Consider the following 12,395-nt stretch of genomic DNA (forward strand, 5'->3'; position numbering starts at 1 on the left):
TGAAATGGGACATTCTGCATAATGGACCCCCATCTGAAAATGTTTTGTGCCAGGAGACCCCCCAGAAGAATTCAAAATTCATGTGCTAAATTCAAATTTCTTAAAAAAAAAAAAAAATCTAAAATGTTCAAAAATAGCTGATCTACAAGCTCGCAGTGAGCTTGCTCAGGGACACTTTGGCACGTACTGTATGACCGAGGCCTGGACCTTTCTGGTCCCCGGACAGCCTGCTCTACCCATTTAGCTATGGATGCCCCATAGCGGGCATCGTATTAGTACGTTCTTACAGTCTTTAGCCCTCTCGCTATAGGCTACAATACATATTGCTTGTAGATACTGTAAATACATATCTAAGACTAGAAAAAGTGCTCCTCGGAGCACAGGTCTCCGCCAGGTCAGGTAGGTTATTGTGGCCTCCTGGTGGCGCTATAATAGGCCAATGTGAAAAGGGTGGCATTTCTTCCTCGGCCTATTGGGAATGTGCGTGCAAATTTTCACAGAAAGAGCACGCTGCGTTCATGATTTGAGACATTTTGTTCACAACGGACCAATCCTGCAAACTTTGGAAGCCTACCGTAGCCAATCAGGATGGAATATGACATATCAGACAGATCCATGTTGATCACTTGACTATAGAGATACTGTGTACCGATGTGCGTGATGTTTGGATAACATCTGTAAGAGTAATATCCCAAAATGGGTTTTGCACAAATCGGCCTCCTGGTGGCGCTATAACAGGCCCATGTGAAAAAGAGGTTCTGAATTGGCACCCAGGGAGTGTGTGTGCACAGTTTCGCAGCTACCGGGCCAACGGTGCCGTAGATTAGCCGCTCGCAGACAGATGGACAGATGGACACACGGACGGACGGACGGACGGACGGACGGACGGACGGACAGGGGGTAAAAACCAAGGGGCAAGTCTTAGATATTTACGATGAGGCCGACAAAATGGCCAGAGTGGCGCTGTTTTACCCTGCGCCGACCTGCGGTGTCAGAATTTATTTGAACGCAAGTGAATGGGTTTTTTGACAAACTTTAGACTAGATTTTCTTACTGTAATAAAAATTGTCATAAATTCTATATGCTTCCAGTCGCTAGTTTAAAGTTTCCTTTCAATCATCAGGATATGCGTTTTGCTAAATTATGGTCCTATTTATTATAAAATTGACGATAAAGTAGGCTATTCTCTAGGAGGGGCGGGATGATTTGATTGACAAGCTACACAACCAATAGCATTCATTCCCCGCCCCCCCGCTCTTGATTGACAAGCTACCTTGATTGGCAGCGGTGGCCTAGTGGTTAGAGGGGCGGCCTTGATACCGGAAGGTCCCTAGTTCGATTCCCCAATTCATCACATCAATCATGAATCACCGCTGAATAGCCCTTGAGCAAGGCTTCCATGCAGGGTCTGGCTGGAAACAAGCTTCGTGCTTAGTCCGACACCCTGGGTAAACAACAAACTTTGCTTTACCCAACCAATAATGGTCTGGTCTCATTCTGACGCGTATTGAAAGATGGCGGACCTACAGTCTTGGAACAGTCGGCTTCATTTTCGGTCTGTAGAAAGCAGCGGAGGGGGTTTGTCCATCTCATTTATACAGTCTATGAGTAAAACATACTCTCTCACCATGCCTTTCGGCCTGGCGGAGACAAAAAGAAGCCCAACAATGCAAGATGTATTGTACGTTGGTAATAGTCCCCATCATCATGTCACACTCATAGAGTGCGTCTATGTTGTTATGTTTCCGTTTGTTCACATGCCATGGGGGGCCACAACATACTCATGAAGACTCCTTCATGGTGCATGGTTCCTCATAATAACTGTGTTGGCCCCTGGGGGGGGCCCCATGCCTCCCCCTGGGGGGCCCCATGCTGCGCGGTGCACCATGAGTCACAGCAACATGCAAACTGGCAGCTTCCTTCCTGAAGAGTGAGCTCAGTGGGTCCGGAGGAGCCGTCATAATAAACGGGCTGCCAGGCCAGGAGACCTCTAACTGATGTCTCTTTTTTTTTCTTTTTATGGAAGCAGGGGTCACCCTGGGCAAGACCTGGGATGTTGGTTGTCTAGGAAGTTGACAACCGGAAATGGTTGAATTTGGCGGAAGTACCGCCCAAGGAAATGACGTTGATGCTTTACAAATCTGTTAACATTCTCCGTGAATGAAACGAGTGTTGTGATTGATCAAAAAATATCGTTTCCGGGGGAAACGGAAATCTGTCAACTCAGGACTTCCTAGACACTCGCTGCTTTAGGTCGTGACCAGGCTCTTCTTTTCGCAGATAAGTGAGGCTGGGACCGAGGTTAAGCAGGGGTAGGTGGCAGGGAGGAGCCAGGCAGTGTTGCCATGTCTGCTTGTTATAAGTGACATTGGCTTGTAAATATTGGTAGTACCAAAAGTAAAAGTTTGAGAACCACTGAACTGAACTACCGTGAGTAGACTTGTGTGTTTATACAAGTCCTGGGGAAATCTTGTCTCTGTGAGCTTGTATTTACACAGCTCCAGAAAATCCAGATTTGTTTTAACACTGTGTGAACCAGATGTTTTATTTTGCTGGTTCAATATGGAAAAGGGGAGGGGACAATCATTTTGGAATAGCCCAAAGTGTAAAATAATGCTTATTAGCTCAAATCTAAAAATGACCCAGATCCAGGTCTTAACGGGTTAAACTTGGTGGCAAAGAGAGAGAGAGGTGGTGTGGCGGGGGGTGATGGGGGGGTGTGTGGTGGTGGGTGGTGGTGTAGTGGTGTGGTGTGTGTGTGTGTGTGTGTGTGTGTGTGTGTGTGTGTGTGTGTGTGTGTGTGTGTGTGTGTGTGTGTGGGGGGGGTATTGCTGAAAACCTGTTTATTTGCCCTTCTGGTGGAAAGACCTGAGGACACAGGGTCCCCTCTGTTGTTTTTCTAAGTAGAGATGAGGGAGACTAAATGGGCTTCGGTCATTAATAGGAGAAAAGCGAGGAGGAGAAGCAGGAGCAGGGCTCCTCATGTGTTTGTTTGCTCAGGAGGAAGTCTCCCTCACTGCTGCAGAGAGAGAGAGAGAGAGAGAGAGAGAGAGAGAGAGAGAGAGAGAGAGAGAGAGAGAGAGAGAGAGAGAGAGAGAGAGAGAGAGAGAGAGAGGGATTTCTCCTACCCAGAAATCCTCAGTGTTTATGGAACTCTGAGAGCGTTCAAAACTCTCGACCCAAACGGACCCGCCTTCTTCCATGGGTGATGCTCAGCGGTGGGAAAAGTACTCATATGTTTTACTTCAGTAAAAGTATCAATACTGCAATGTAGAAAGTACTCTGTTACAAGTGAAAGTCCGGAATTCAAAATTGACTTGAGTAAAAGTACAAAAGTATTGGTATCAAAATGTACTTAAAGTACCAAAAGTAAAAGTACTAAAATCTTTGAAAATAGCCGATCTACGATCTACACAACGCGTCGCGATGCGACGCGTTGTGAGCTTGTAGATCTGCTATTTTCAAATAGCCTAGGTATAAAATAGGGCTGAAGTTTTATAATGTAATCATTTATATCTGCAAAGAAACAAGTTACTAAAGTTTTCAAATAATTGTAGTGGAGTTAAAAGTACAATATTTGCCTTTGAGATGTAGTGGAGTAGAAGTAAAAGTATACAGACAATTGGAAATACTCCAGTAAAGTAAAAAATACCTCAAAATTGTACTTAAATGCAGTACTACTTAAGTAAATGTACTTTCGTTACTTTCCACCACCGGCGATGCTTTTGAATTGCACTTTAGAGGCTTCATCTTCGATTAGACACACACACGTACACACACACACACACACACGTACACACGCACACGCACACACACACACACACACACACACACACACACACACACACAGTGTGTGATCCAAGCGGCGCACTTGCCTTTTTGTAGCCTTATTTTGCTCGACCTCTTGAAGGCCGATATTTCAAAACCATGATTCAATCACTCAGATTAGGTGCAGCCTCTATAACAGCTGGAATACCTTTCTGAATATACGACTCTCTGGCCAGACAGACCACACACACACACACACACACACACACACACACACACACACACACACACACACACACACACACACACACACACACACACACACACACACACACACACACACACACACACACACACACACACACACACACACACACACACACACACACACACACACACACAGGATGGCTGAAGAACAAACCAAAGCAGGATAAAGTAGGATAGAGGTTTGAAAACAACTCTTGGGTTCTTCGTGTCTATACGCTGCTAGTAAGATCAGTGACCGAGGCAGGGTACGGTACGGTGGTGTAAAGTAACTAAGTACATTTACTCAAGTGCCGTACTTAAGTGCAATGTTGAGGTATTTTCTTTTACTTTACTGGATTATTTCCAATATTCAGTACTTTTACTTTTATTGCACTTTTACTCCACTACAATTATATGACTTTAGTTACAAGTTACTTTGAAGATTTTGAAAATGATCACAAAACATACATTAACCACTTAATCAGCCCTATATACATTTCGACCATTTGAAAATAGCTGATCTACAAGCTCACAACGTGTCGCGATGCGACGCGTTGTGAGCTTGTAGATCTGCTATTTTCAAAATATTTGTATTTTTTGTTGTGTGAAATGGGACCTTTTGCATAATGAGTACTCGGTACTTTAAGTACATTTTGATACCAATAGTTTTATACTTTTAATCAAGTACATTTTTAATTCCTTTTAACTCTGTTACTTGTAACAGAGTATTTCTACATTGCAGTACTGGCACTTTTACTTAAGTAAAGAAATGGAGTACTTGTTTCCACCACTGGGGGCAGCAGGTGTATCAGTATATGAGTGGAAGACTTCACCTTTCTGGTGGAGAGCGTAGACGGGCAGCAGTCTCCTCCGTCGTACTGGCAGTAGGCGCGGTTGTTGATGGTGTCGCACCAACCGTCCGCTCCAAACGGCTAAACGCAAAGACACAGAAAACAGCAGAACGCGTTCATTAGGCTCAGCAGCTCCCAAATATATCTGCTCATTTACAATTGCATCTGATTATTATTCATTAAAATAAAATAAAACAGAGACCACATTATTCACTTTTTTCCAATCAAATAAAAAAAGTAATTAAATTAAAAATGTTTTTTTGGGTGAACTATCCCTTTAATGAAGTAGGGCAGATAGACAGACAGGCAGGCAGGCAGGCAGGCAGGCAGGCAGGCAGGCAGGCAGGCAGGCAGTAAGCATGTTAGGTGTACTTTTCACACATTGCTCAGGAATACCAGATGACGTCAACATTAGCAAAAGCGTTTGAGAAATCCTTTGGTCAGGAGGAGGAGGAGGAGGAGGAGGAGGAGGGAGTCAGACTCTGCAGTTTGCACGCAAATTGTCCAATTCAGGTTACATAAAAATCTCATGCGTCATAATGAACGCAAATGTTTTTTAACGTTCTCGACTTAACCTTGAGGGCTTTCCCTGACGTGCCAACAATACAAAAAACAAGGGGCGAGTGCCAAAGATACTTCTGGCTTTCCCCTGCGGCCCGATGGAGTCATTTCAAAGGATTAAGCTTCTACCTGAACTCTCAGCGTTCAGAGAGAGGGAAGAAAGCAGCTGCTGGGAAGATTTCTACAGAGCGTTTTGCTCACTTCAAAGAGTTCTCTGGTCCAAGAATCCCTTCTCCTTTCCCAGCTAACCTGCCATGCCATAAATAAATCTATTTAACCCATTAAGACCGGGAACGCATCTGTGTGTCATTTATAGATTTATTTGGCTATTCAAAAAAATAGCAGCCTAACCCTAACCCTCATAGCACGGCACCGAGTGTCACGCTATTGTGCAAATCTTGGTATATATATTTTTTAAAGCGAACATTTTTAACTCAAATCTTTGCTTCTGGGGGATTCTACAAATGTCGTTTTTTGAAAGGCGTATGTTTCTATATCAGTGGTTCTCAAACCTTTTCATGTCAAGGACCCCCAAAAAAAAGTATTTGGCCGCCGACCCCCTCAACACATTTAGTTCCAGGGAAGCAAATATTTGAGTTAAAAATACATATACATATATATATATATATATATATATATATATATATATATATATATATATATATATATATATGTATATGTATTCAAATATTTGCAGAAATGTTCAAGATTAAAAACAATTGCAGAAATACAAGCTCATAGCGCGGCACATAGTGCCGCGCTATGAGCTTGTATTTCTGCAATTGTTTTTAATGAGCTTCTATTTTTGATGAGCTTCTATTTTTGAATAGCCCAAAGACATCTTAAAATGACACACATATGTGTTCCCGGCCTTTATGGATTAATCGCTCTGTTTCTGACTAAATGCTTTTCCAGTAATTACATACACCAGACCACCAGGGCCAAACCGTTGAATATCTTTATGTAAATCTTCCAATTAGAGGCCGTACGTCTGTTTGTGTGCTCTTCTGATGCTCAATGATCTATCCCCATGGCGATGCTCAATGATCTATCCCCATGGCGATGCTCAATGATCTATCCCCATGGCGATGTTCAATGATCTATCCCCATGGCGATGCTCAATGATCTATCCCCATGGCGATGCTCAATGATCTATCCCCATGGCGATGTTCAATGATCTATCCCCATGGCGATGCTCAATGATCTATCCCCATGGCGATGCTCAATGATCTATCCCCATGGCGATGCTCAATGATCTATCCCCATGGCGATGCTCAATGATCTATCCCCATGGCGATGCTCAATGATCTATCCCCATGGCGATGTTCAATGATCTATCCCCATGGCGATGCTCAATGATCTATCCCCATGGCGATGCTCAATGATCTATCCCCATGGCGATGCTCAATGATCTATCCCCATGGCGATGCTCAATGATCTATCCCCATGGCGATGCTCAATGATCTATCCCCATGGCGATGCCAAATTCTGTTTGGATCGGAAACAGTCGTAGAGTGCTGCAATTCATCGTCTAAAAGTCGCTCTATAGCAGCACCGTTGAGGCTGTGCTGCTCCGTACACCCAACTAGAAGAAATGGACTCAAGTGGTTAGGGTTCATCAATTTATTTTGCTACAATACAGTTTTGTACTCCTACGGATTTTGTTCAAAACTTGCACAAATCACTACAAATTATCTCAGTCGTGCGATGAGAATGTCTCAAACCGATGTTTGACACGCCTGGTAGACCCTGAATATGAATCACATAATGAGGGGTCGATACAAAACGCAACATTTAGATCAAAACGTCACTTTTGTTTTGACCATTCTTCACCAAATTAGGTACACGCCATCTTGGGAGTCATGTGACAATGAGCATCCAACAGCATGTTAATATTCCATACTGTTTGCCTGGGTGGGCCACCCAGCCTGGTGGCTTATTTGCAGGGGTAGAAAGTAACTAAGTACATTTACTTAAGTACAGTCTTTCCTATTTCCAATACTTTTACTTCTACTCCTCCACTACATCTCAGAGGCAAATATTGTACTTTTACTCCACTGCTATTATTGGAAAACTTTAGTTACTAGTTACTTTGCAGATATAAATTATTACTTTATAAAACACTAGAGTTTCGGGGGGCTACGCCCCCCTCAACCCCAGCCGCGCACGGGGCCCAGGCGTGTGTATATAGGGGGACCCAAATCGCCGGAGTGAAACTGTGGAAAAGTTTTTTTGAAAAAGGAAAAAATTTGAAGAAATAATATTTCTTATGTTTCAGGGGGTCCACAGGGGGTCCGCGGACCCCCTGATGGTCCACTGACCCCCTGTGGAGTGTTGGGACGCGCGGGGACACCCCTGGAACATTGCGGACCATTTCGGTGTTTTTTTTTTTTTCATGAAGGTGGTTGCTTGTTTCTGGCGCAGGCTGTGCAAACCTGGCAACCCAGCGCATGCTGCCGCACGTTTAAGTGGCGTAGCGTCATGAGGGTCAGTGGGGCCGTGGCTCGGTCAGTGAAGACCCTGTAGTGCGGATGATATGTGGCATAGAGGGGCAGATTGTAAATCCACAGAGGAAACATCCGTGGGCTACCATTGGTTCAGCGATGTGTGCGGTCGGCCTGCGGCCCCTCCTCCTCCACCAATGTGCAGTATTGAGAGCCCTGACGTCACAACAATTGGAGCGATGGGCACTGCACTGTGGTTGGTTAGGGTACACCTAGGGCCCAGGTAGAACCCAGTTAAAGCCTGCATGGGCAAACCCAGTTAGGACCCGCCTTGGTCCCACATAAACATGGCTAGTTGGGGCCCACCTAAGGGCCAGGTAGAAGCTACTTATAGCCTGCATGGGCATCGCAGTTGGGACTGAAGTGGATGCCGCTGACATTGCTGACATGGGGTCCATATGGTTTAGCCCACCTTGAAACCATATGGGAACTACGCTGGCATGCTGGCTGTAATGCAAACGCTGCATCATACCTGCGGTGTGTAGTTTGATGTTGTGTGTGTAGCAGATATACCTGCAGTGTGTAGATCAATGTCCATAGGAAAGTCAATGCCCAGCAGTGTTTTTTTTCCCCAGCAGAGTTTCTAGTGTCTCTGTGTCTCTCTGGAAGAGGTTGCACATGAACTCTGCAGCCGCACTGAGGCGCTCCAACACAAACAGTCTGACATTAAGCTGCTTCACACAACAAACATCAGCACCACGCTGCTGTTTGTCCAAAAGACACAATATCTGCTCTCCCACCGACGTCATGTGTTCATTTATCGACAGCCGTACAGACTCCTTTTGACACATTTTACGTCGTTTATCCAGCTCTCACTGAATCTCCACATCGGGCTGTTATTTTGCTGCGATCAAGTCAACGATGTGAGAGATTAGCTATCACAGACGGACGGACAGGGGGTGAAACATAGTCTTGCGCCATGCCTTTCGGCCTGGCGGAGATAATAAAAAACCGAAAGTAAAGGAAATGGCCATTTCTGCAACAGAAGTAGTCAATAAACTATGCTATGAAAACATGGGCCACATTGGCAAAGAATGTAAGAAAGAGGCAATCATGTAGAAAATAGCCGATCTCCAAGCTTACAAAGCCTCTGAACGTGAGGCGTTTCGAGCTTGTAGATCGGCTATTTTCACAATATTTACTTGTGGAACGGAGTCAAACAGAATGGGGGGGGCCCAGATCAAGTACGTGTATTTGGGGGGGGGGGGGGGGGGGGGGGGCGTGAAAGGGTTGATGAACACTGCTGTAATCGGAGCGAAATTATGTGAAAGTACTACATGACCATAATGCAGGCTAACATGCGTTGCACGGGGCGGTCCTGCCATTACGTTAGTTACTGTAGTTGCTGTGGAGCTACATAGTTCTCCAGAAGACACACACAAACATACACCATCTACAATGGACGAACTGAGCAGCAATATAGACATTCACCACACGAACGTGCATTGTTGACAAAGTGATTACACAGCCGCTGCAGGCATGACAACCAGGTTAGCGTTAGCGACATGGCAGCTATCACAGCGCCCTGTCCGTCGTGCTGCAACTGCCTGTGATGGCTACAGCAGTAACAGCAAGCTGTCTGCGATGCCATTGTCTGGAGACTGCTCTTAGCGTGACACGACCAATGAGAGTGAGCGCTGTAGTTGTTGCTAAGATACGGTGGCGTCTCTGCCCCATAGCTTGAAGATCTCTCACACATGATTGGCGTAGGCTGCGTTGCCAGGTCTGACGTTGTGTCTAAGCAATGGTCGGCTGATTTTTGCGCGCCTTTGGGCTCGTTTGCATTGTGCGCACGGCAGCGCTTGTTTAGCGTACGTCAGCGCGACGTGGCAACGGACGTGGCAACGTGAAAGGTGATTGGCTGGTGAAAAGAAACACCCGACGTTACACCAGAAATGGTGCGTGGAGAAAATGGTGACCAAAAAAAAAGTTTGGAAAAAAAGGGAAAAACCCCCGCAGCGGCTGCGTGCTGTTGTGGTGATGAGGTCGTGCGCACGGTAAACGGTACGAAGCTGCCTCCCCTTCCGTTTTGTCCGACATTTGGTGAGTAGAATTAATTATGTTGCGCGGTGGAAAAGGTGTATTGAGCAGTGAGATGTCCCCTACGCGAGGCGTAAATTCAGCGCGGCCGGCGTGGCGAGTCAGTTGGCGACATGTGGTCTGGCGGTGCGTTGTTTAGTCGATAACAGAGCTGTGGGATGTGGACACCGAGGGTGCGGAAGTTGGTCGCCATTTATATAGTTAGATATATTAAGACCTGGAACTGTGTCATTTTTAGATTTGAGCTAAAAAGCATTATTTTAAAAATAGCAGATATACAAGCTCGTAGCGCGGCACCGAGTGCCGCGCTACGAGCTTGTAGATCTGCTATTTTTGAAAAATTGTGAAAATGTGTGCAAATCTTTGAATGTATATATTTTTTAAGCGAACATTTTGAACTCAAATCTTTGCTTCTGGGGGGTCCCTGGAACAAAATATTTTGATGGGGTCGGCGGCCAAATACATATAATTTTGGGGGTCCTTGACATGAAAAAGTCTGAGCACCACTGATATAGAAACATACGTCTTTTTGAATACTGTGGGATTTAGGAGACATGTAGAATCGGCTTCAGGTCTCAATGGGTTAACCACTTTAGCCCTATTTTATACATAGGCTGTTTGAAAATAGACGATCTACAAGCTCACAACGCGTCGCATCGCGGTCGGTCGGCCACACAGCGCGCTGAACATAAATAGCCTCCTGACACAAGGCGAGGAGCGTACAGGTACGATTAGGAACAGCCAATGATGATTTAGTAGGCTCTTCACGGTCCGTACGTTATCAAGCACAGAGCGGACATTCTTGTGAGTTTGCCATTCTCTGCCAGCTTAAATTGTTGTTTTATCCCTTCTTTTTTCATAGGCCAGCTTCACTCCTCTAATATCATTCTTTAACAACTGACATTATTTCAACAACTTCCCTCCTCTTTCAACACCCCCCCCCCCCCTTTACCCAGAATGCCCTGCAAGCTGTTATGTCATGAGCCATGAGCCAAGAGTGAGTTACATTGATAAGAGGGATGGTGTGAGGGTGATGTATGTGTGTGTGTGTGTGTGTGTGTGTGTGTGTGTGTGTGTGTGTGTGTGTGTGTGTGTGTGTGTGTGTGTGTGTGTGTGTGTGTGTGTGTGTGTGCGTGCGTGCGTGCATGCGTGTACACGTGCGTGTGTGTGTGTGTGTGTGTGCGCGTGTCAGTGGTGGAAAGTAACTAAGTGCATGCACTCAAGTACTGTGTACTTAAGTACAATTTTGAGGGATTTGTACTTCACTTGAATATTTCCTATTTCCAATACTTTTACTTCTACTCCTCTTAGGGTTACTCTACTCTTGTATTTTTACTCCACTACAATTATTTGAAAACTTTAGTTACTTTGTAGATTTTGGATTATTATTACAAAACATATAGTAACCACTTCAGCCCTATACACACTTTTCAGCCATTTGAAAATAGCAGATCTACAAGCTTGCGATGCGACGCATTGTGAGCTTGTAGATCTGCTATTTTCAAAAGATGTGTATACATTTGAAATGAGACATTTATTACTTTCTACTTTTGGTACTTAAAGTACATTTTGATACCAATACTTTTGTATTTTGAATTCCTGACTTTTATTTGTAACAGAGTATTTCTACAGTATTGACACTTTTACGCAAGTAAAACATGTGAGTGCTCTTTCCACCACTGTGTCTGTGTGTGTGTGTGTGTGTGTGTGTGTGTGTGTGTGTGTGTGTGTGTGTGTGTGTGCGCGCGCGCCACAAGATGAGCTGGCACGTCACGGGGCAGTGCTTTGTACTTTAAACCAGGACTTTGAACCTGGAGTAAAGTAAAGTATGTCAGTAATGTTATAACTCCTCATCGGTCCGTCTAACACAGTCCAAACCAAGCAGCAGTGATGGAAAAAGTACTCAAACGTTTGACTTAACAATACTGCCATGTAGAAATACTTCATTACAAAAGTCCGGAATTCTAAATCTACTTGAGTAAAAGTATTGGCATACAAATATACTTAAAAAGTACCAAAAGTAAAAGTACTCATTATGCAGAATGTCCCATTTCACACGTTTTCAATTTTATTTTTTTTGTTGAAAATAACAGATCTACAAGCTCACAATGTGTCGCGATGCGAGCTTGCAGATCGGCTATCTTCAAATGGCATAAATATATATATATAGGGCTGAAGTGGTTAATGTATGTTTTGTAATAATAATCAAAATCTACAAAGTAACAAGAAACGTCAGATCTCACCCAAAAACAAAAACAAAAAAAAAAATATTAAAATACGCGATTTAGAGCACGACCCACAGTACAACTCGTTCTAGGAAATCATAACGTCATAAAAAAGGTAAGAAAAACGTCAGGCTAAATTCTTTAAGATATAACATGTTTTGCTGATATTGTTTTTTTTTATTGATGACCTTGGTCAACAT

The 12,395-nt window shown here is 44.3% G+C and overlaps 1 protein-coding gene across 1 annotated transcript in view; it reads right to left on the minus strand.

The window, feature by feature from the left end:
* pappa2 (pappalysin 2) overlaps positions 1–12,395 on the minus strand; it is a gene marked incomplete at both ends in the record, with an annotated part of 195,099 nt that overhangs the window by 7,192 nt on the left and 175,512 nt on the right. Inside the window, one exon of the mRNA XM_084057019.1 lies at positions 4,848–4,946. Coding sequence (XP_083913145.1) covers positions 4,848–4,946 — 99 coding nt within the window. The remainder of the gene's footprint in view (positions 1–4,847; positions 4,947–12,395) is intronic.

This window comes from Gymnoscopelus microlampas (assembly GCF_963454915.1).
Source record: "Gymnoscopelus microlampas genome assembly, chromosome: 5".
Taxonomy (NCBI): Eukaryota; Metazoa; Chordata; class Actinopteri; order Myctophiformes; family Myctophidae; genus Gymnoscopelus; species Gymnoscopelus microlampas.